The following is a 26,107-nucleotide window of genomic DNA, read 5'->3' as shown; positions in this document are numbered from 1 at the left end:
CAGATTTCATCTTGGCCAGAGTCATGAATCGGCTGGAGCCATGGGCTCAAATTCAGGTCAGCAGTGCAGCATTCATACTGAACTGCATGCACATCTTTGACTGCCAATTAATTATGTAGAACAGACAAGGCAAAACGCATAGGAAAGAAATTCAGAAAGTAGACTACTGCTTTGCAGAAAGTAATGTCTTTGTTTAAAGTTAAAGGGCTGTATTTCAGTCTTTGCTATTTTAAACTAGCTAACTCAGATGTTGCTGGGAAAATGGCTGCACATGGAGCCCAGTTAGGGTAGCAAGACCCATCTCTGAAGCCAAATAATTGTTCAAGTGTTTATCTCAAGCTGAGCTTTCTCGGGTGAAAGTTGCTGCTGTGACTTCTTCACCAAGACAGCCAGCATGTCCATACCATTTTAAGGAGATAAATGTACAGATATAAATGGCTATGCATCCTCACTGCACCTAGAGCTCAGAGGTCACAGAAGTTTTTTAGGGTTTCTACAAGCTATGATCTAGATGTCCACCGTACAACAGCGTTACTGAATCCACCTCCAGCTTTTTTTCCCTCTACTGCATGAAAATCTCTCCTTCGTGTTCCCATCACTTTTCTTCAGTTGTTTTTAGAGGATTGAAATGGGTCTATAAGAATAATGTTAAAATGTTAGGCTCATGTGATGGTTCTCTCAGCTTCTGCTTACACAAACCCTCCTTTTCTTGTCAGAGAAGTAGAAGCTAAGCTGTCACTTTCTAACTTTCATATCTGAAGTTTCTGACTCAAGACCCAGTCCACATCATTAAAGTCTCCAGGTTTTCAGTGGGAGCAGAAGAGCCTCAGCAACTTCAAGAGTAGATCTAATATTGCCTACTGTCTTACAGAGTTTGCACATGTTTTCATTGATCCTCTTGTTCTTGGCATCAGGAAGGGAAACAGTTATTTTTAAAATACCCTCTCCATGTTCTTGTGCTCCATTCACTCCTGTCATGTTATAAAAATAAACCTAAAGACAACACCTAATAAAGATGTAGTTTGCCTCTCTCTGAGAAGAGCGTCACCCTCTCATCCCCCCATTATTAAAGCAACAAAGCAGAGGCATGACCGTGATGAATGCAGTTGCATGAAATTAGGGCCTGATTATCAAAGTGTATGAGGTGTTACTTCGAAAAGAGTCAAAGTAAAGTCAGTGAGAATAATCAAAAGATCAAAGTTCATGCATTTAATAACTTTTATATTTAGGTACTTCTATGGACAGTTACTTTAAGAAATAAATTTATAGATATTTCTCTGAATCAAGCAAGCAGTTTGTACCTTGTTCCCACTGCTCTCTTAGTACACACACTTGGTACACAAAAAGAATTTCACAGTAAATATTTACTTCAAAATAAAGGCATTTCATTAACATTGGTCCTTTCTCCAGAATAGAAATTTAGAAATTAAATGTTACTCATAGATCACATATTGCTTAGGAAGTGTAAGATGAAAATTACTGTACCACCCAGTGTTTTTTTCAATGAGCTCTAGCACAGTGAATTTGAACTGAGAAGCATAATTTGGTTGTCCTTCCTTGGCAGAAAGTCATTCCCTTCTCAACATGCCACCCTGGCAGCCTTTGCAGCAGTGTACATTTCGGTGAGTAACTACCTCTGTTCAGTTCCCTTCATACAAGACGAAAGTCAGAAAGCAATTTGCTGTGTACTGTAAGATGATGTGTTGCCTGGATATCTTGGCTAGATGTAAGTTTTTATCCTCCCAATTTGAAAGCAAATAAAACTACTAATAAAGCCGTTTTTATTGTAGCTGGTAAGAGCAAGGAAAAGATTCAACTGCTTCACATCCCTTGTTAAGAAGCAACAGAATGTGTAATGTTAAAGTATATTTGATGCCTCATATAATCCACATATAAAATGCAGTCTTTATTTATAGAGTGATATATTAACTTACCGTTCAAATTTCCCTTTATGCATGCTGCCTTTTCTTTATTGCTGTCTTCACTTGATTCTCTACTTTTAAACTTGAGGCATCAAGGGCTACACATTCACGTGATGTAGTTTGATTTGACCTCCATAGAATTGCAGTTTGGATGAAACGGCACAATCACTCCCAGGGGCCTTCAAGGTGCTCCTGCAATGCAAGTGAATAAAACCCATCAGTCACTAGCAGAGAACTGTAGGACACGCTGCAGCCATCACAGCTGATTTTCCTCATCTGGCCAGTAACATTTCTTCAGTATGGCCTACAATGTTTGTACAAGTGCAACTTACTTGAAGCTTAAAAAGAAATTCCATCACTCATGCAGTAAAAATCAGAGGAAAAAAACAGTGACAATCACATTAGATTATAGAAATTGTGCACATACTGGGAGCTTGCCAGTATTTATTCTGCCCCAAGAAAAGGCCAAAATTTGGAGTAATACTGATGAACCACTCCACATAAGTTTTTTGACCTCCCTGACATTATGGCCCTCAGTTGAGAAATGGCTCTCTAAAGCATCTGGTGGTAGCTTTTGTTAGAACAGGTTATTGCTTTCATCTGGCATGACATCTGGCTCCTCTATTTCACAAGCAGTGAGCCACTGCCTTAGTCACATTTACAGAACATTTAGGCTGACTGTGAAAAGTATTTAGGCATAAAGTCCTTATGCTGATTGATGTCAATGAGCAACACTGCCTGTGTTTTTGGAAATTTTGCATTCCTTTTGATATCATCTTTGAACAGCAAGTGAGCAAATTTTAATGGGGCTGTAAACCAAAACTAAACTGATTATTTGTATTATTACTGTGTAATAGTGATCTATGTGTGAAAGAAACATTGCATGCAATAAATTAATATCCTCTTAGGTAAATTTAAGTTTCTTCAACTGCGTCTTCATTTCTTTCTTTTTTCAAGATGTACTTCAATTCTACGTTAACAGACTCTTCAAAACTTCTGAAACCACTCTTGGTCTTTGCTTTTATCATCTGTGGAATTATATGCGGTCTGACTCGTATCACCCAGTATAAGAATCATCCAGTTGATGTTTACTGTGGCTTTCTCATCGGAGGAGGAATTGCTCTCTATTTGGTAAGTCTAATAGTCATAGTTAAGTTTTAGCAAATAAAACTGATAAGGCTGTAATAGGAGTACTGGTATTTTTATGAACACTTTTCATCATGGTCACATTCCATAGCTATAAATATATAGTCAAAATGTGTTGAAGATGATGAGTTAAGGATAATCACCCTAAAAGCAGACAGGAAAAAGCAAATATGTTTTTCAGTGTAAAGTCCAATAACAGTGCACAAAGTGGAATATAGTCATCTGGCATTGCGTACAGAAACAGCTCTGACCTTATGTGCTTCATTAAATATTTCAAAATACTCGTCTTTTCTACTCCACGCTTAAAAGCATAACACAAGAAAAATATTGGATTAATTGGTATTTGTTGCTGACCCAAGTTTATATTGCCAGAGTTAGTTTTATGATCTCAAAAAATATTTGAATTAGTATCAGCAACTCAGCTGAGTAAATTGCTGAATCTACAAGAAATCAAAGGCTATATTATACACTTGTGGTTCTTCGGAGCTCTTAGGGATAGTATACAGGGGGAAAAGGATGGCCAAATCAGGTTATTCCTATGCTGTTCCTCTGTAGTGGGTTGAAACAGATGGAGCACCTTGTAAGGGTCCTGTAAGGAAGTATGTAGGATAGGCCTGTTTGTATCTGCCAGTAGGAAGCTCGTGAAGCATTTGCTTTTCTTGCTGCTCTCGGTGTGTCTCCAGCAGGAGAGCTGCTGCCCTGGCTGCTCAGCACTGATGCCTGTGAGCAGTCAGAGCTGCTTCTGACACCATTTGTGCTCGAGTGTGGGCAGGTGAACAGAAGAGTCTTAGCAGCCAGTGGGATGATTTTATCCCCCGAGAAGTCAATGATGAATTTTAGTATAATACTAAAATAAGTTCATTTCCTGTCCCCTTTTTTTCTGTGATTACATAACCTAAGGTACATGAAGATGGTCTGCAAAGGTGATTGGGAAAAACTGTCTTCACAGTGGCAGAAGAAACAGCAGCCAGGGTAGTAACAGAAACCCCACGAGCTACTAAAGTCAGTTTCTGTGATTGCCCTGTGAGCAGAAAGGCACTCTGTTGAGAATATTATTTCAAATTATTAAGCTGCTGTAGACTCTTATAAATGGAGCTATTGTTCCCATGTTGGAAATCCACAAACAAATATGCTTTGTTAGGTCTTCATATACTGTTGCATGACAATGTACATCAGAGTACATTGCCCTGGATACACAGTATTCAGTAAATCTGCCCTGAAAACTACTCACCAATAAGAGGAAGGGGAGAGGAAATAATGTGAAAATGAAAATAATTACGAAAAGAGTGTACAGAACAAGTAACTCAAATGACTGAGTCAGGTACTTGACCCTTTCATGGAAGGGTCACTCCTTAGCAGAGTCTTTTTATTAAGAAAATGTTGTATACCTAAATCTTATTACAGTTCTGCACAGCTTGGAAAACAATTGATTTAGAGTTGATAAATTGTTCTGTGATGTAGGTATTGTATTACATGGTTTTTATGCAGTAGAAAGGACAGAATCTGTTACAGCAGAGAACAACTCAAGCCATTACAAGATTCAGTAAATCAAAGCAGACAATGGTATAGTTGTAAAATAGCTTTGCCTCAGTGACTGCAAACATCTATTTTGTTATTTTTCTAACAAAATGTTATTTCTGTAGCTGCATCTGTTGCTTGATAAAAAGAAGAAAACTCATGGAGGCTAAATCTTTTCCTTAACTATTTGTTGCCATGAATTGTATGCTTTAGTTATCCTAGTGAGACAACTTCATACATATCCAGATGTACCAGAAAGATGACAGAATTTGGACTAAGGATATATTAGTGAGGAAAGGAAAGTGGGCATACTCTGCCACTTTAGCAGGAGTAATTATGTCACTCAATGTCTATTTAAAGGCAGAAGAATGTAATCAAAGTAACTTAAAATGTGTCTTTTTCCATAACTGATTGTTGATGCCTCTCTTCAAATATCAGGGCCTGTATGCTGTGGGGAACTTCTTACCAAGTGATGAGAATGTGTTTCACTCAAATTTTCACAGAGAAGCTCTAAGGTCTTTGACAGACCTCAGCCAAGATGCCAACAGAATCCTGCCAGGTAAAAATGGTAGCGGCAGCGATGGCATTGTCTCTCACCGTACAGAAAGTATCCTGAATAGAAACCACAGAGATTCAGGGTCTCTGACCAATCTCAAGAGAGCGAATGCTGATGTAGAAATAATAACACCACGAAGCCCAATGGGAAAGGAAAACATGGTTACTTTCAGCAACACTTTGCCAAGAGTCAACACACCATCTATGGAAGATCCAGCACGACGAAATGCAACAATACACGCATCGATGGATTCTGCCCGTTCCAAACAGCTGCTTTCCCAGTGGAAGAACAAGAATGAAAGTCGAAAGTTGTCACTGCAAGTAATTGAGACCGAATCTGGCCAGTCACCACCAAGGGCTATCGAAATGAGGTCAAGCTCAGAACCCTCCAGAGTGGGTGTAAATGGTGATCATCATGGCCCAACCGGCCAATACCTGAAAATTCAACCTGGCAGTGTACCAGGTTGTAACAACTCAGGTCTTTCTGGCGGGCCGAGGGTCTCTATCCAGTCACGTCCTGGCTCATCCCAGCTAGTACATATTCCTGAAGAGACTCAGGAGAATGTGAACACATCACCCAAAAGTAGTTCAGCTAGAGCTAAATGGCTGAAAGCTGCTGAGAAGAGTGTTGCATGTAGAAGCAATAGCCAGCCAAGAATCATGCAAGTCATAGCCATGTCTAAGCAGCAAGGAGTGCTTCAGGGCAGCCCAAAGGGTTCGGAGGGAAGCACAGTCACTTGTACAGGAGCCATCAGATACAAAACCTTGACAGATCATGAGCCAAGTAGCATTGTTAGAGTTGAAGCCCATCCAGAAAATAACAGACCTGTAATTCAGATGCCAACAGAAGGAGAAGGAAGTGGGTCATGGAAATGGAAAGGCCCTGAAAAAATCACCCTCCGTCAGACATATGAGCTAAATGATCTTAACAGAGACTCTGAGAGCTGTGACTCCTTAAAAGACAGTTATGGGTCGGGTGACAGGAAAAGAAGCAACATAGATAACAGTGAGCATCACCACCATGGTATCACCACAATAAGAGTCACGCCAGTGGAGGGAAGTGAGATTGGCTCAGAGACTCTGTCCATTTCTTCTAGCCGGGACTCAACACTTCGGAGAAAAGGTAACATCATTTTAATCCCCGAGAGAGGGAGCAGTCCAGAGAATACCAGAAACATCTTCTATAAAGGTACATCCCCCACACGAGCATACAAGGAATGAGAGGAGACATATCCGCTGGTCCATACCACCACAAAGTAAACACATCTTGACACAGGTTCTGCTCTCTTTGTTTTGAGCTGATATTTACCTTTATGTGCCAAATTATTGATCAGGAGCCCAGCGCTGCTGATGTGCAATGTGCATGAGCCTGTGGAAAGCATGTGGTGGGGGGAAAAGCACAATGCCAGAACTAATGTGAAACATTTTCATGCAACTTGTTTCTTCAGACTCAAAATGTTTATCTGAGGGTGATGATGTCAATCAAAACAACAGTCTCGAACACAGACACTGTATTTCCTGAATGTGCCAACTTTTTATTTTATATTTGTGTCCAAATTTGACTGAATTTTTCACAGCAAAGGCTGTATCAGTGGTATATATTCACCTTTGCAGAATTTGCACCAAATCTTTAATACAGGATGGTGCTGATGATAACTTTACATGTTTTGAAAAATTGCATACTTATTACACTCTGCAAACATGACATATTGATGTGCAGTTACTTTAAAAGTAATATTGCTAATACTATGATGATGCTGGCTGCATTCATTTAGCGTAGGAAATATTTACAGCTTTGTTATAGTGGATCTGTCACATTCAAAGATTGCAAAGGTTTTGTGTAGTTCTTTAAGATGTCTACTGCAACAAAAAATGTGTGGGTGACATTCCATTAGAATGGAATGACTATCTATTTTGAATAGTTTTGCTGCTACTGCTCAACTTTTGTTTAAGAACAGGTGCTACTAATGAAGAGGCTGCTTCTTAGTGGGCTAACTTGTAGAATTGTTTTAAATTATGTTTTTTAAGGGGTCTTATCAAGTACTACAAGTAATTCAGATTTTACATTTTTAAACTTCTTATTCTGTCCTTCAGCGACCCGTCCATTTTTCTATTAGTTTTTAAACATATAACGCAGGACGCCAATAACTGCAAGATCTGCGAATGTGAGAGGCGAGCCATGAGTAAATAAAAATAAACAGCCACTTTCCTGACCAGCTTCCAAGGAGACAGGAATTAATACAGCAGCTCACACTTAGGAGCAGTCATTCACCTCACTTGCTTAGTATGCCACAAGAACAATGACAAGTTTCACCCCAATCACTATCATTTAGGGGATTTGTGCTTCGCGTTAAAAAATGGAATGCCTTGGTATTGCAGAATCACTGAATGAGTGTTGCATTGTGCCACTACTACTGTTCACCTCCCTGAGACCCCCTCCAGAGCCTTTTTAGCATGATATCTTTTTTCCCACCACTGCCACTTAAGAATATGAAGGTCTCTGCACCTGAGAGAACATGAAATATTTAAGTAAAATGAGCTTTGAATATAATGAAAGAACTTGCTTGCTAAAAATCTCCATTGCCAAAAATTATTGAAAGGGTAAGCTCTGAAAGGAATAAGTGTAGCATGTCGTAGGCATGCTAGAAGAAATGCCTCTCTACATTTGGCTCTGACTTAAATCACGAAGGAAGCCAGGGGCAGTACTCGCCCACTGCAGCTCCTCATTCTCTCCTATTTCTACCTGTAAGAGAACTACTATCAGACACTCGCCAGCCCCCTGCCAGGATGGGGAGGGAATGAGCAGTCTCCTCAGTGAATAAATAGTCGCAGATCAGGTCTGTTCTCTGGCTTCTTGAGGGGAGTGTTCTGGTTGAAGTCCTCTTCTGATTTAGGGTATCAGAGAACCAGATACATACTACATAGTCAGAAGCTGTCTACAGACCCTACCCCACAGAACTCTAAAGAAAAGCCCACCCTACCCCAGCCGAGTAAGAGATAAAAGGAAGAATCATCCCATTCAAGAAGATAAACAGCACAATACTCAGACCAAAAAAAACCCCAACCCAAAAAAAGACTTCAAAACCAAAACAAAATCCCAACTCCAGCCCTAACCCTGAGAAATTTCACAAATATGAGGATGGTGTTTGCTAATCTATATAGAAGAAAGGATTGAGAGTCAATGGAAAGCTTTATATACCTTCCCAGTTTTACCGGTGCTCCAGGCTTAGCTGAGTGCTTGCTGTCAGCCAACCGTGCCAAGCAATGCTTCCATCACCTGCCCGTCACCCAGTGCTGTGGATGAGAGCTGGTCCTTAAGGGAATGACCGCACTCTCTCTGCCAGCGATAAAAGATGATCCCGTCATGCTTAAGATGATTGGGAGAAAGTATTCTGCAGGTTACATGTAAGAAGCTCCCCAGCAGGGTTGCAGCATATTGTGTATGTTAAAGGCACAGTATACTGAAGATACACTTTGAGGCACATAGCTGGGAAAAACAATCGTAGATACCAGGGGAAAAAGAAAAAAAAAAAAAGTAGGTTTTTAGAAATAAGTTCTCAGACTCTAGTATTTTCAGGATTTGTTTTTTCTTTTCAAAAGGATGAATCTTTAGTCCTTGGTATTTAATATCAAATTTTGTACAAGATGCCTAGGAATTACAAACACTTGGACTGTCATGAACAAAACCCTTTGGTTTTAGTTTAGTCTAGGTACATGATAAAGCAGGTAGGATTAGCTTTAAAAGAATGGGTAAGACACAAACACTGTTGGCCTATCAATGCAGGGAAATAAGATGCAATTGTTTGTTAGTTTGTAAGTGCAGGGGAAAAGAACATAAGTAGATGAACCTGGAAATAATGGAAAATTGAAATGGAGAATAATGGCAATAAAGCAAAGATTAGAAAATGTTCCCTCTGGCAATTTAGCTGTTTTGGAAACAGCAGGATTCCTGGTGGGAGTGTTTGTTCTTTATTCCTCGGTTTTAGTCAGATATATTGGCATATGTGTTGCTTTTATTACTCTAAAACTTGCTGCACTATTTCAAGTGCAGTGTAATATTTTTCCTAAGGTTTCCTATTTCTTAAGAAAAGATTTTAAAGCTCTTGTGTAGTCATTGAAATTGTGTTCTATACATAAATATTGATATATTCTTTTTTACTCAAAGTGCCAAAGGCTACTGTTTTTAATAATGGCTTATCAAATTATATTACGTTAGAGAGCAGAAATGTAATAATATATACATTGGAACTCAGACCTCTGCATGTATATTTGATAAGGAGCCTTTTGTAAAATTACTCTTTGTTTACATTCCACTGGTACCTTAATTTAAAAATTACTCAAATAAATTGACAGGTGACATCTTCTTAGTGTTCTGATTTTCTTACTTGCTAACAGGCACGAATTTCTTTGTTAGGCTGTGCTTTACTGAGAAAAGAAAATACTTAAAATATGTTTTTAAATGAGAATTCTCTATATAAAGTATTGTGTTTAATAAAATGTTATGCAATGTTTTCAAATGGAAAAGAATTTGTAAATTGCTATAAATGTATTTTGTTAAATAAGTACAGATCAATGCTACTGTGTGAGTTTATTGTGCTAACATCATGAAATAAAGATAAAATTCCTCATTGATGTTTAGTCATCTCTGTGGTGAAGCAAAGTTTCATTCCTCCCCAAATTATTTTTCAATATTAGATATATCATGACATGTAAAAGTGGTCATCAATGGGAAACCTCAAGACCTCGCATAGTGGGAAGAAGTTTTAAGGAATCGTGTCCAAACAAGCTTGTCCCTGTCCAAAAAACATTTTATATTAAAAGAAAGCAAGTGAATTGGGAATGTTCAGCCATGGGAGGACATGTCTGCTAGATCATTCCAGAGCATCAGCTGCATTGCTAAAACCCTAATGCCTCCAAACACTTTGCTAGTGTTGGGTGGAGCCAACACTCCAGATATGGTGAAGCCAGCCTTGGATTTGTGAATGAGAACAGGGCAGATATCAGGAGCAATCCTGAGAGGATGGGCTCTCCCCAGGGGAAGAAGTTAGGATGCAGGAGTCGGCAGGTGACATAAACCCTTGGTTGGCAACAGTGAAAAATATTATGTGTAATAGCACAGCATCAAAAGCACTCTTACCTAGAAGCCACACAAAGTAATGTGGGAAGAAAACAGCAAAGATTGTCTCCAAGCCTGTCTTGAAATACCCTGAAACAGGGCAGCAGCAGGCCCCTGAGTGCCTGGGATGGAAGGCAGGGCTGTAGCTGAGGCACGCACCAACATTGCCAACAGCATAATAAGGACACGCAGCCTCTGCAGTGCAGGGCAGCACAGCAAACTGACTCTGAGAAGCTTTTCCCACCTGTGCCTGGGCCTTTCTGCAGGCTGACACTTTGCACTTGTGTATCCTTCTAGCAGGTGACTGCCACGGCTGGAGTGGCACTGGGCAGCTGCTGTCACTGCTGCCTCCAGCCAGGCAGTCCGTGCTGAGCAGTTCAGCAACGCCATCCGTGCTGTGCTCGCTGGAAAGGCATGCGGGGATGGACTGATAGTGCCCCCAAGCTCCAGATCTGGGTCACTTGGCAATCCCTGTCCCATGACTTTCATGACAATTTAAGATGGGGGCCCTCAGGCAATACAGAATCAAAAACCAGTATGTTTTCTCTCAAAGAAAGGGGAGTGTATGTACGGCTGTCATACTGTGCCCTCTGTGGTGACATAAGGAGCTCTCTTCATGTAGCTGGGGCTGGACAATGTCCTGATCCCACAGCAGGAGTAGCCAGTTTCAGGAGACGCCCTTTCTTTGGCCAGGAGCAGATGCTGGTGTGGCAGTCCATTATCTGCTGCAGCAGACAATGCCTTAGGTGAAGCTGTGTGAAGAATGAGGGCCGTGGCCCAAAGTTATGATGTCCCACCCTCTGGGACACGGTAGCCTGGGAAAGCTACAGGTAGCAATGTCCAGGTATGGCTCAGAGAGACCCTAGGATGGAGTACAAGAGAGTAAAACAGCAGGCTAGGGTATGACTGCTGTGGCTAACATCTGATACAAATCTAATGAGTACTCCTCTGAGAATGACCCTTGCCATGAATGACAAAGGGGCCTAGACAATTAGCTCAAACATTTTAAAAGGCACATTTTAAACATCTAAATTTAGGCAAAAAAAGAACTCCCCCTCTGAAGGGTTACCTTTGATGTAGAGGTTATATTATAAAACTTGATTTAAGATGAAAAATTACCTCTGCTGACAAACCTTATCATATTCTCTTAGACCATTCTGGCTACAGCAACACTGTCACTACATTAAGAGACCTCACTGTGATCCAGACTGATGACTATATCTGATCATGCAAAGGAGTTTTTAAAGGTATGATTGATTAAACTGAAACTTAAATCCATTTTGTGCTGGATTTTAAAAGATCTTCAGAGGTCTTCATATAACAAGTCACATACTACTGGAATCAGTTTGGCATAGATTTATGAAGACTTTTCATGTAACAGATCAGTGCATGGCTAATTTGGCAGGAATATTTTAAAGGCATTGGAATCCTGGTTCATAAAATCATGAATAAAATCTCTTCACAAACCTTACAGCACAGAATGAATCAAACACCGGACAAAACTTTCAAGTGTCTCCATACTGCACATTCAAAATGAAAGGGAATTTCAACTGCGTACATGTGCATAGAAACACACAACACATAGTTAATGTGTTTAAGCCAGAGTTTAGAAGGAGAAAGCTGAACAAATAATTTAAATGAAGGAACAAGTTGTGGCAAGGTTGTAAATGCTCTCTCTAAAATTTTTCTGCTTTGCCTGCAGTAATATTTTCAGGCATTCCAAACATGCATAAAGACATCATTTAGTTATGCCCCCCATATATGAAATCTTTTCATCCAGTGGTTTTGCCATGAAGGTTAATAGGAAACTTGCACATTCAATGGCTTTATCAGCATAGCCCTGCTAAAAAAAAAAAAGAGTTAGGATGAAAACTTACCCAGAACTAAAGCAAGTCTGCTCAGCCCTAGAAAGCATCTCTCATGCTTGAGGAAAAGAAGAAAAGAAAAAAAATTATCCCCCTGCAAACTCTCCCTTCCTTCAAAGGCCAACTGTCATTCAGATTTTTCCTACTATATTACTTTTTCAGTGCTGCTCAGAAAGAAATGAGAGTCATGGGGATTTGTGGATCTGTCAAGTCTCTGCAGCTACTAAATGATGCATAAGGAAAAGCTCTGCTCTCTCACCAAATCATTCAGAGGAGAGTGGAGCATATCTGAATGCAATGTGATCCTGTTTCAAACAGTTTCTGTTCCTACTTCAAACCGAGCTTGTGGATTACAATGCCTGTTCCTGCCCTTTTCAGGGGCTAGAACACATCACACAGCTGGGAGCACATTTACCAGTAAAGTATATAACAATAGAATCAATTCTTTGCAAACAATACCCATATTTGAATTTTCCCTAAAAAAAAACTATATTTTTTTTTATTAAGTAGAGTCTATGTTTATTAAATTTTTCAGCATGCATTCTTTTGATGTTCCTTCACATACATATTCATGTGAAGTTCTTTGCTCGAGCTATGTAACTCATCCTTTGGGCTGCTCATCCTGAAATTTGTTTAGTCCAGAAGGGGTGTAGATACCTACCAGAATGCTAAGTGTACACTTTTTTTTTTTACAGACCATCATCAGGGGCTGAAAATCTGATCCCAGGCCCAAAAGAAGTATTTGCTAAAACTTCTGGATGGTGTGAGTTACAGTCTCCTGTATATATATATATATATATACTATATATATATATATATATATATATATATATATATACACACTATATATATATATATATATATATATATATATATACTATACTCCATATCTTTCTCAAACTGTATAGTTTGAGACAATTATCTTTGCTCTTACCAGAGAGGAGAGTTTTCACGGTTCCAACATCCTGCATCATCTCCCAACACTGAGCGTGCATAGCCCTGGCAGGGGAACAGTTTTAGGCTTTGGCCACTTCTAGGTTTTAGTTTCCTGAGAACTACTATGGGTATGAATACAAGCTAATGCCTTGGTTTACTATCAGAGACGATGAGGTTTCCACCTTTTAGTAATGAGCAGAAAAATGGAAGAGAAGCATGCAGTTTAAATTATCAGGACAGCTAAGACTTTATATGGCATGTTCTGGTTGGTAACACAAAACAAATGTGCTGTGAGCTCTGCACGCCTAAGAGATTACAGCCTTGTCTAACCTCCCAAACCAAGATGGACCACGGGAAGAAGTTTCTTAAAATGCTTTCGTTTTTAATGAGTTTTATGAAGGAGTCCTCCATTCACTAACCTCTTTTATGATGCAAGTAGAAGAATTCAGATACAAGTTCACAAAAAAAAAAAAAAAAAAAACACCTTATAACTTATCCAAGAAAAGAGAGTGAGTCAGGAGAATGTTTAAGGTGTTTTCCAACCAATCAGCAGTGAAAGAACAAAAATCACAATTTTTAAGTTTGCACATGTAGGCAGTTAATGAGTACAATCAGTGCTTTCTCAATCCCTCTTCAATTATTCATCAAATAATTGAAGACTCGGTCACTGTAAAACAAATTATTTCCTCCATAGTTAAGATACAAAATGTGACTAGTTTACAAAGCCCTTGAGCTTTTGTCACTGGGAAGGGGCAGGGGAGAAACCAAAGGAACTGGTAAGAGCACGTCTGTGAAGTGATACAGAAGTTACATGAATACTTTATGAGATTCAAGATTAAAATTTTTGAAAATTACAACAAGAGTAGCTAATCCAACACTGGACATACAACTAACACAACTAAAATACTTCTGAACTTGTGAGAGGAGCATATTGCCAGGCCAAGCTCACTGAGTGGATTTCTAGCAAGGATGGGGAGTTGGGCAGTAGCAGCTGTGTGCCACTAAGATGTGTTAGGCCATATAAACAGCCTGTCATAAATGAAAACCTGTGGAGAGACACAGCAGGAGATCTGCTGCCATAGAAACAAATGTATCATAGAATAGAATCATAGAATTAACTGGGTTGGAAGAGACCTCCGAGATCATCAAGCCCAACCCTTGATCCAACCCCACTGTGATTACCAGATCATGGCACTCAGTGCCACATCCTGCCTCATCTTAAAAACCTCCAGGGACGGTGAATCCACCACCTCTCTGGGCAGACCATTCCAATGTAGCTGCTAGACATGCTGCATCATCGCTACACTGAGCACAAACCGTGGATCAGTAGTATACCACAAACTGCATCTAATTTTTTTGTTCGAGAAGTATTTCAAATTTGAAACAGATAAATGATGATCAGTTATTATATATAGTACAGCATAGCTGCACAGACTTACCATATTTTCTAACAGAACTTAATAAGTAGTGGAAAACCAGAGATGAAAAACTCAAAAATATTAAGGATTAAATACCATTCAGAAGCTTTCATCTGATGTCCAGAGTACTTTGCATTCTCAAAAAAATGAAGAAAGCTGTAGTGCCTGATTGTTCATTTTTTATCCTGACATTACTCCTCCAGCAGTTAAAGGGTGCTTTACTTTTGCAGGTTTTGTACATATTTGTCAAAGAATGAAGTTCAAATTCCGTATTTCTAATGCAAGATCATCTCTCCTATTCTAGTTGATGGTACTTTCTAGTACATAAGAAATCCAACTGCCAGAACAATACACCACAACACCGCACGTTTCATCTTCTATTAGAGCCGGTCTTGTACCAGCCTGGTAAAGACATAGCAGCCTGTTTCACCTACAGTGCAACTGCTTTATGTGGAATCAATGAACTCTTTAACAAATAAAAATGAGCCACTGTCTAAAACACTGCAGAAACTGGAGTTTTAAGTTTACTTTTAGAAAAAAAAATTATAATGACAACAGTGCAAGGCCGAAACATTATTTTTCAGTTGTCAGTATCTCATTTATAATTCTATTGTGAAGAGCAAATGTATTTCTGCTTTTAAATTATAGCAACATGAAGCTTTACATTATCCAGAGAGAGTTTAGCATTGATATATAGCTGATGTATTGAATTCTGAGCCCACCTGATTCTCACTTCCTTAAAAGATTGGACTACATAAAACAAAGTAGTAGTATAATAAATTATAGACAGAGATGTAATATCTGTTATTTGTATTATACTTAGGGCACAAAGATGACATTTGGTAGATGCTATAATCTCCTGCAAGTGTATTAATCCTTACTGAGTGCTGCCAGTTCCTGGTAGAATTCTGATGTTATCACTTAAATAGGAAAAAAATTATATGTTTGAAAATTACTCAGTTTTGCTCTCTTCTGTGAGACAAAAATAAAGTGTTTCATTTGAATGCACTCCTACATGGTTTTCACTGTATAATGGTACTCTGTGGCAGCAGCTTGCACAGTAATGCTGCTTTCTTCAAAGAAGCATGAATTGACCTTATGTAGACTGCAGTAATTGTTTCCTGCATTAATGAAAAGTTCTTTCATATTTCCAGAACAGAAAATTCAATTCAGTTAAGATGCTATTAATCCAGAAGTTCAGATATTTGCAGTGTTTACACACCTCTGATACCAATACCATAGAACAACCTATGCAAGCAGAAGCCTCTGGATATGAATATCACAGATGTATCAGTTGAGCAGAAAAGTGTTGAAAGTACTTTCAGTCTATGTCTTTTTAGCATATACTTTCCAAATACACATTTGGAAATCTATTTGATTCTGAGGACTCTTCACCTTGCTGAGAAAAGGACTGCTGTTTGGCCCAGCATATTGGTCTATATTACACCCCATCTCTGTTAACTATATTGTCACTCCACTGAACACAAAGCTCAAATCTATGTCTTTTGCTCCTAAGTATTAAGGCTCTGATTGAAGTCTTAAGAAAAAACGCTTTTCGGGATGGCCTTGTTTTTACTCCTTGGGACTGCTTGGTCTATAGCAGAGTAATGACTGCTTATTAAGAAGGTGAGATAAAAGGACAGAAGATTTGTGTATGCATATATACATAAAAATATATATTTATATATTGTATGCTTTTCCTTTTCTGTCATCACCTTAAAACAAATAAAAACACGTAGTGGTTCTTGGGACAGTGAAGACTCGGTTACAATGAGCAAGATCCTTTAACTATCATAATGGATGCTAAAAATTTCTTCAACTCTGTATGTTAACTAACATAATCACTCAGTCTTTTCAGTCTGAGGTCCACTGCAGTGAATGGTACCAAGTAAGTCTTGGGAAAATTTATACTGTCAAGATTATATAACTTTGTATGTTTGAAAACTACCAGGGAATCTTCTAGCTGTTACTACCATGTACAGCTCTGCCCAGGAAAGCAATCCTGACATGACATAATGTGGAAATACGGCAGCTGCATGGACACATACATGATTGATGGGTAGATTAAAGATAATGAGGTCTGGAAATCCTTTCTATCTCCAGTTTCTTCCATTCTCCTTTAATGCTCTTAAAAAATTGGAAATCCAGGTATTTTTAAATTATTTTACCATCTAGCACTTCTCACCATAGCATTGATACCATGTCCTAATAGCCTCCCTTTTCTCATAAAAACTACAATTCCATGCAAAAGGTTATGTTTGCCCGCTTCTTTCCTTTTACCATATAATTACTATTCTTTTTCCTTAGATTGCAAATGTTTTGGGAAGCACAATATGTCTCTGTGTTTACCATTACACAGTGAGAAAGATCATGACAGTGACCTGTACAGATGTCCAAAGAGGACCCCAGAGGCATCACCCAACACAAACTGCTACACCACAGCCCACTGAGACACTCTTGGGTCCTACTGTATCAGCAGTGTGCATCACTGGCAGCATTGTGCCCCTTTGTCTGCAGAAACAAAAGCTGACTGACAGGCACTTCTAGCTGGCTGACACTGCTTCAAGGTACCTGTTTTGATTGCTCTCCATTCCCTCTCTTCCTGCTAAGAAAGAGCAAAAAGATCCTACAGAAGCGAAGTGCAAATAACGTGCAGTACCATCACATGTAGCCTTCAAAACAGGAAAATATCTTCCAAAGCAGATCAAATAATCAACACTAACAAAACTATGAGTGCAAGCAGGGGCTAATTATTAACCCACATTAACAAATGAAAGCAGCAGCATCTCAGCTCTTCCCTTAGTGCAAAAATTCAAAAACTTGAAATGAGAAGTGTTCTAAGCTTGAGCCTAGCAAATGTCCTAACCCTCTCTGTCACCTTCCTGCCTGTCAAACCCAATTGAATGACAGGCAGTTTGTATGAGCCTCTGTACTATGGAAGCTGCAGTAATTCCTTCTTTTAGAAAGCCTTTCACTCCTGCTCACTGTAAGAGGCAAAAAAATGTCTCTGTGTGAATCAAAAAAGCAAATTTGGCAGAAAGCAACCCATCAACTCCCATTAGCACTACTCTTGGGTACAACAGCTGGGATGGGCCAGTGGCCATAACTAGCCACTTTCTCATTGTTTTACTTCATCTCTCAAGAGATAGTGATGAGATCCTATTAACATCTAAGTCCCATCAGACTATCTTATATCAGACCAAGACTGTTTGGACAGATGAAGATACAGAGCTAAAAAATACTGAGAATGACACGTTAGACATGAATCGGCCATTTCTTCAAGGAAAAGGAAGGATTATTTCTCTCTTTCCATTCCCTAGCAACAGAGAAAACGAGGGGTTCTTTTTCAGTTATAGAAGAGCCTTGATTTCAGGATTACCAGAAAATAGAAGCATCTGCTTGTAACCAAGGCATCTTCTGAATAGCACAGGACCTTTGGTTAAAGCCCTAAGAGCTTTTAGACCCTATGTCTTATTATGGCAATTATTTCAGATAAAAGGAAATTACAAAGCCTGAGGTATGGGAAGGCTTTCATCACATCATATAGAGCTCGTATTATAATCCATTCCTAGAAGAGAACTTGCTTGACAAATACTATAAATAGGAGCCTACATAAGAGGATAAATAATTATTCATCTGCTGATAAATTCTGACATATCATCCTTCCTATGCAGCTTGATTGAAAGACATAATCAGAAAGTCCTTGATCTGTTAATGGGCAAACAGCACTCTAAATCCAAACTACCTTGAAAAATACTGAAGGCTTTAGAATGTTACTTTACATTTTTCCCTTTGTCAGTAAGGCAGTATCACTGAACCCTAAGCATCACACGAATATCATACTGGAGGGCTGGGGGGGTTTTTTGTTTTTGTTTTTGTTTGTTTTGGTTTTTTTTTTTTAAATTTTCACCTTGTTAATGTTTGGCAGAGTTATTGTCGGGGTGGCTGGTCAATGTCTCATTTGAGAGATAGGGTTAAAATGAATAATAATTATTTACTTAAATGAATATACAAAACCCCCAAAAATTCTTACCAACTGCTACATTTGCTCTTTAAGTCAGAGTAATTGTGTGAATTTCAGAAGGACAAGCAGGTAATATTGAAGGAAAAAAATAATAATAATAAAAATCTGAAATATCCAACTGTAATTCCATAATGCAGTCATTGCTGTAGACTCCAAAACAAGAATTTCACCAAGTCTGATTCCTTATAGTGACTGAAGAAAGTTCTAGCCAAGACACTCAGGTGACTATACAAGTACGTGTCATTAAACAGAACCTAGAAATAGAAACAGATACAGTCTCCACAGCTTCTTTACTTCTATCTAAACAGTTTGCAGAGAGAGAAGGTTCTGAAGATGAATGAGAGAAGTATTCCTCCTTGTCTGCCAGAATAATTATTTTATAATCACTGTGCTGCTGAGAGTTTGGGGCCTGCTGTGGTAGCAGATCTGAAAAATCAGAACAACACACCTCTAGAGCACAAAAGAAGAATGATTTTCAAAAGATTTAAAAATGCATGAATGTCTAACAACCTATATCCCAAAAATCTTCTACTGAATCTATGGGTGGGTAGTGGGGGAAGTAATAAAAATGTTAACCATATAATATGGCCACATTTTTTTAGTGATTTATAGATAGTTTGAGGAACAACTTAGGGTTGGGGTTTTTACCATTTTTGCCCATGAAATGAAACATTTAAAATAAAATTATAATAGTTCATGTTAAAAATGAACCCTCCATGCCAGATCTCTGAAGAATTATGATGCTAAAAATAAAACGTTACCAGGGAAACTGAACGGAGCAGAAATTAGTGATAGGACCTGATCTAAAGCCACAGAAATAAAATGGGAACTGGATCAAACTACACTGAGGAAAATAAATCAAAAATAAAACAATCCTTCAACATCAAAATCTTTATTCTGTTAGGATCTCTGGTTATAAAACAAGACCAAAATAAAACTCCTAGTATGGCTTTTTCAACTGTCGGAATATCCTCACAGAGGGGTGGGTGAGGGTGTGGACAAGACTCTCAGTATGTCCTTAGCACCCAGTGACTGCACGAGGTCCCCCAGACCAGCACTGCACTGATTCCCCCCGTAAGAGCTAATAACGAGTCCATTTTACATAATTAAATTTCATCTGCTCTGTTGCTTATATTAGCAACTCTTCCATCTTATGATTTTAAACTCCTTCTAGAGAAAGCAAAAGGTGGAAAACTATCCAGGATACTTTTAATTTGGAGTCTAGATACTCTAATTTTAACAGACAGACACAGGCATTCATAAGGAATATGGAGTCATCTACCACAAAGGAAAAAAATTCAAATTTCTCTATTGCTGAAAATGTTAGTCTGCTGCTATAAAATGGGCAAATAGCTATTTTCGGATAGAAGACATTACTTCAGGCCTGAATTATTTACAGAGACGTACAATGACTCCAGACTTGACATCTCCATCCTACATTTGCTAATTTTATCACCCATCTCAAGTTTATTTCCTCACTTCACCCACAGCTTCACTGTGGTATTGGTATGAGATTTCTCTGCCACAACACCCATTGCTACTCAGTGATGGCAGAAAGGCTCCCCTATTTGTCTTACATCTCTCCAGCCAAAGAAGCCTTAAAAGGGCAAAAGGTCAATACTCACAAAAGCAACTGCCCGGCAGCTGAGCATTATTTTCTCTAAAATGTTATTGATTTCTGATTTCTGAAATCTGACAGAAAGGTTCACAATATAGGAAATAATCAGGGATTTTTACTGGCTATTCATTTTACACATTTTTGGTTCTTGGTCCAGATTTCTATTTCCAACCCAAACACAACTCAGTATTACTGTTAATATTAATCATTTGTTCAGAGTTGTCACTGTGAGCTAAACCTTTTCAAGTTGATGCCCCAGGTTCCATAAACAAATTTACAAACTCAAGGGTGGATTCTTGACTGCAGAACATGATAATGACTCATAGTTTACATTTGGACATGGAAACAAGTGTATATATGTACCAATGAGATTTTACAGGGATTCGTAGTCTGTCTACACAAAATTAAATGAAGCTATAAAACTTCATCAGCCTGTTTTCCCTTCTGTACTTCCAGCTTTTCGCAGACAACTGCAGGACATTTCCTTTGAATGGTAATTCCCATCTGTATATCCTGTTAACAACACTTACAAGCCACATAAAATAAAGAGGGTTTGAATTACTTTTAATAATTTCAAGTCCTTGCCCACAACAGTGCATATATATTGAAGGCTGTAAACCCTATAATCCCTTAAAATCTTTTAAGAATACTGTAAGCCTACCTCCTTTTTAGCTTATTGTTGCTAATTGCAATGTGAGCTTTTATTTTTACTCGCTGTTACAGAACACTGGCTTGTCAGTAAATAATGCTACCGAAAAATTTCAAAGTTTGAGGACCTGGCCTAAATTCAGCCTCTCTAAGAACAGGTCATAGAAGTAGGGCACATCAGACTGGGCTCCCAGTGGGGAGAGGGAAACACGTCATGACTTTTTTGGGGGAATGCAAGCAGTGCCACAGGCACAGTAGCAGGTGACCTGCCTCAAAGCTGCAAGTTCAGCCTTAATTGATTTTCAAGAGAATACAAGGATCTGCTTTAAAAAATATTCATCTGATGTTTAGCTTCCTGACACCGCTGCAGTGGCTGTGTTATATAAGAAACCTCAGAGGAGATATAACAACTTGTTGGTATCCAATATTTAGCTATTTCTGAAGAAGGGACACACCTGAATCTCACAAATTTATTATTTCAGTCTCTCACAAGTGGTATCACAGCAACTAAGACACAGTCCTTCATAGAATCATTTAAGCTGGAAAGATCTCTCAGACTGAATCTATCCATTAACCCATCACTGCCAAGGCCACCACTAAGCCATATCTCCAGGGATGGTGACTCAACCACTTCCCTGAGCAGTCAGTTCCAATACTTGATAATCCTTTTGGTGAAGCAATTTTTCCTAATATCAAATCTAAACCTCCTCTGGTTCAACTTGAGGCAATTTCCTCTTGTTGTATCACTTGTTACTTGGGAGAAATGACTGACATCCAAACTCCATTCAGCCAAAAGAACCCCAATTCCCTCAGCTGCTCCTCATCAGACTTGTGCTCCAGACCCTTCCCCAGCTCTGCTGCCCCTCTCTGTAAATGGTTCAGGATGGGACACAGTATTCCAGGTGTGGTCTGACCTCTGCCCATTACAGAGGGACAATCACTTCCTTGGAACTACTGGCCACACTATTCCTCATACAGACCAGGATGCCATTGGACCTCTCAGCCACCTCAGCACACTGCCAGCTCTTGTTACAGAGACTTCTTGCCCCAAGCCACTCCCAAACCTGGTCCCCAGGTTGGATGGTTGGACAACAAATGTCCATCCCACTGCTTCTCTTCTAAGTGACTTCTGTCCTGTAAGTTACAGGCTGAACCCAAGGAAAAGTGGCGTTGATGGCAAACATCAAGGTTGGCCACTGTTAAGTTAATGGTAAGTTAATATGTCTTCTTTATGTTAAGGGAGTATTAAACAAAAAAATGCACAACTCTATTTTTGGTGTTTTGTTGAACTGTAAATAAGCATAGCAGTGACATTTCTACATTTTATTTGTAAGACACAAAGCAGAATTAATCTTGAGGTTATTCTGAGGCATTTTATTTAAGTAGGCACTCTACTATCATGCTATAGAGCACAAGACAGCAACATAGTGCGCTACATTTGCCTGAAAAAGTTCACTTTTTAAGAATTCAAACCAGCAAAGGTCTGACTTGAATGATTCCATTACAAGCTCATTTGTTATTTCAGTATGAACTAAGTTAATTTATCTTTTAAGAAACTGCTTCTTAGAAAAGCAAAGGTCTGAGAAATGTATTAATTCCCAATTTTGTTGTTTAAACTTTACATTATATGTCTGCTATTTTTATTGTTATTCATTTAAATAAACATATATATATATATATCTCCATTACTTCAAACTTGAACTCAGTATAAATGATTTTCAGGTAGCTTTCAGACTTTTAATACCCTAAATGCAAGTTCAGCTGATGAACACATCAATGCAGCCAAATGTCAGCAGCTGTCTAGATTCCACTCCTGGAAAAGGCTACCGGGAAGGTGGCTTATCAGAAAGAAAGAGAAAATCCCATGATACCTGGCTTTCGTTCTATGAATGTTTTTCTAAATGCTACGGTGCAGTGTAGTAGGAAAAGGCAGCTTACTGAACCTGATAAAAGCAGATTTCTGCTTGAGATCAAAGGCTAAGTACAGTCAGAGATGGAATAGCTTTGCCCTTCCCAAGAAGCTCACTTGATGATGGGCAATATCTACTGCATGTTCACAAAGCGGTCTGAGGAAAAAAACTGATTTCTGAAACAGACTGGACAGTTTGAGAGAGGAAAGGCATTGTTTGCTCATTGAAAAATATCTCTTTCTAGGCAGCACTGTAGCAACAGCTTCACTGGCTGCAGGACAGACAGATAGATGGCTGCACATCCACCTGCTGGCTGAAATAATTATATCATCAAGTATTTCTGAGTTACAAACAGCACGATACAAAACCAGCAACTAAAATGTTCCCTCCTACAATTGTACCAACACATATATTTCTACAGGTGCTTTAGCTGAAATGTCAGCCTGGCACAAAGCACCTCCTGCATTTGTGACTACCTACTGACTGTTCCGAGAGACATGTATGACTCAACATTTCAGTAAATCCAGGACTCACCTCCTCCTTTTATTCACCACCACTCCTCAGCATTGTTCAAATCTGTAACCAGTAAAACAAACCACAGCATTCTTCAGATCTCTAAGTCAGTAAACAAACAAAGCCTATGGAATTGAATCTTTGCTGTCAGCTACGGCTGATACGCACAACACACATCTAATATACCATATTCGGTTTTCTCAATGTTTACAAAGTTCTTTGAGATTAAATAGCCCTGTGTGCTTCTGTATCTTCTAATAAGGACTGACTGGAGTTTCAGTGTGAAAACCAAAATTGTTTCAAGAATCAGTGCTAGAAAGGCTTGATGGAAAAAAATACCTCGGGATATGGAAGACCAAGCAGAGATATCAATACAATAGTGTAAGAAAAGCCTCAACTGCTCAACTGTTCATGGTTCAGAAGGTTCTCAAACAATGCCTTTTTGGTAATAACACAATGCCTGATGCAAACTGGGTTTAATCCAGCCATGCTAAAAACGATGGTGATTTCCTAAACTAGAGCCACCTTTCTTAGTGTCTGATTCAAGAGCATCTATCCTGGAATTTTCTGACATTTTCTATTTATTATCATCTTATTATATTATCATTCAATTTATTATCCTCTACAGTTTTTTCATGGATAGGGAAATGATAAAAACTTTCTTCTTCAAAACATACAGCTCTGCTGCTCTTCAATTCTTGCTATTCAGTTCAGAAAACTGCAGCTGCCACTATGAATACATTAAGGCTTCATAAAACAGCTGTCCTTAAATATCTCATCACACCTCTCCACAGACAAGTATGGCATAAAGCCATATTTCTGTTTTCATTCTTTTCATCCATGTCAGTTACAAATGAAAAAATTCATACAGACATTTTGTGATAACTGATGAATTTTGTTACACTGGTGATAACTTTCACTTCAAAGTGGAATTGTAAAGCACCCAGAAGAAAGACACTAGAAACAAAAATTAGCAAAGCAGACATTATATTTCTGGATGGTTGCTAATGGTTAAAAATGCCGACTGCTTTTGGATGGCACCAAAATATCAATGTTCACTTCCTTTTTCTACTTCCAGATGAGACCTTGTTTATTGATACTCCTGCAGAAAACCTCTGAAAGGCAACTTGGGAAACACAAAACATTAAAAACCTGACTTTTCTGTCTCATTTGGAGCAGCAACACAATATTAAAAGCAGCTGAGTGTCTGACAAATTAAGGATTTACAAGAAAATTATCTCAACCAATTACTGTTTAAAAGACAGAGCTTCATCAAAACATAAGCTAGATTCAAAGCAAATATAAACTCTGCATTCTAATGTCCACTAACATATAACTTACAAAAATTAAAGAAACAGAGTAATTTGTTCTACAAGAACAAATCTTGTCTAATATTTCCCTGCAAAATTAGACAGATTTGCCAGGAACCCAGTCAGTTCTACTGGGAAACTGTGTATGTGCCTGAAAATCTCAAAGAGAAGCCTACCCAATCATGAATTTATAGCACATGTTGCCAGTTCTAAATTTCCTTCTAAGATACACCAATTAATAACTTAACTGTTCATGACAACGTGTCAACAAAATTACACTGAGTAACAGAGAATAATCACAGTCTGCAACTGTAGGGAAATGCATCTGAATTCACCATTAGGAGGATGTGGAGTATGCCCACCACATGTCTTATCTCACACACAATATAGGATGACCTACAGATTTAGCTTAAAACTTTCTAATTTCCCTAATTAAATAAACTTAGAATAAATAAGGGGGGAGAAAGTGGCCGGGAAGAAAAAGGAAAATATGGCAGCTTTTACCCACAGATTTCTTTTTTTTTTTTTTTTAATAAATAACTGTAAGGGAGTGAATACAAATTCCTCCAGGCTTCTGCTCAGACTTAGTACTAAGACTACTAAAAGCAGTAATTTCCACAAGTGTTTACAGTAAGCTGGTAAGCAACTTTGTGTTAAAGAAAATGAAACAAACAAATGTTACAAAGAGAACATTCGAAGATGTGCAGATTTAATGTTCTTGTAGAAGTAACCTTCCGCCTCGGTCTGGCTGACATAATCACTATTAGCTATTGTCAATGCAGAATACTGATTTAGTGTGGGGTAACGTGCCCTGTACCAATGTTATTTATGTCCTCTTTCTTCCTTTTCATTTGTAGATGTTTCAGAATTGATGACACATGGCAAGAAAAAAATCACATCTGTCATGGGACTAATTTTTGTTGTTATAACTACAAAACTCAATATTTCTCATCTTTCAACTGGTCTTAGTTATGATTAAAATGGTTTCTAACTGTAATTAGATAATGATAAAAATATTTTGTGTGTTTTCGTAACTGATTGATTGAAATCACACTTGCTATTTTCCCTGTGGCTTTATCACTCATTTCTACATAGCAGAGAAACCAAAGCAAACCAGCATTCTCATATAGCTGATGAAAAGGTTTCTCCTCTGTTTTTTAACTTCTCTCCATCAACTCAATCTTCACAGCTGCTGGCTTCAGCCTAACCCCTTGCTGTTGCTGGCAATGCTGATCACAAGAGTCAGAACCATGATTTCCAGAAGTACAGTTTTCAGATGGGTTGTCAATCAATTCAAGGAGGCAGCCATGATTTAAGGTTCCCACTTCCTAGCAAAATATTCCCACACTATAATGTGAGAATGAAGAATTCTGACTCTTTCTCTTCAACATACTCCATTTCTTCTTGCAGTGAGTTGCACACTAAATACATTCAAAACTTCAGACAAACCTATTCTAAAGACTTCCTTCTTTTGTAAAAAGTAATAAATCTTAACATATGATAGTCACCTATTTTACATATTACAGAAAAAATCCAAAGAAAAAAGGTTTAATATATACGGGGAGGGGGGGGTGTTGGAGGGTCACTTAAAACTTCTTTTTTTCTTCA

General features: G+C 38.5%; 1 protein-coding gene across 1 annotated transcript in view; it reads left to right on the top strand.

The window, feature by feature from the left end:
- The window catches only part of PLPPR4 (phospholipid phosphatase related 4), a 31,025-nt gene extending 21,252 nt beyond the window's left edge, over nucleotides 1-9,773 (top strand). The window contains exons 5-7 of the mRNA XM_027879918.1: nucleotides 1,565-1,622; nucleotides 2,880-3,053; nucleotides 5,025-9,773. Coding sequence (XP_027735719.1) covers nucleotides 1,565-1,622; nucleotides 2,880-3,053; nucleotides 5,025-6,362 — 1,570 coding nt within the window. The 3' untranslated portion in view covers nucleotides 6,363-9,773. The remainder of the gene's footprint in view (nucleotides 1-1,564; nucleotides 1,623-2,879; nucleotides 3,054-5,024) is intronic.
- Nucleotides 9,774-26,107: the final 16,334 nt, after the last annotated feature.

Source organism: Empidonax traillii, unplaced genomic scaffold, assembly GCF_003031625.1.
Source record: "Empidonax traillii isolate 1590-97213 ecotype Southwest subspecies unplaced genomic scaffold, ASM303162v1 scaffold62:size2133460, whole genome shotgun sequence".
NCBI lineage: Eukaryota > Metazoa > Chordata > Aves > Passeriformes > Tyrannidae > Empidonax > Empidonax traillii.
The sequence above is the reverse complement of the archived record's forward strand: the minus strand, read 5'-3'. Positions and strand labels throughout refer to the sequence as shown.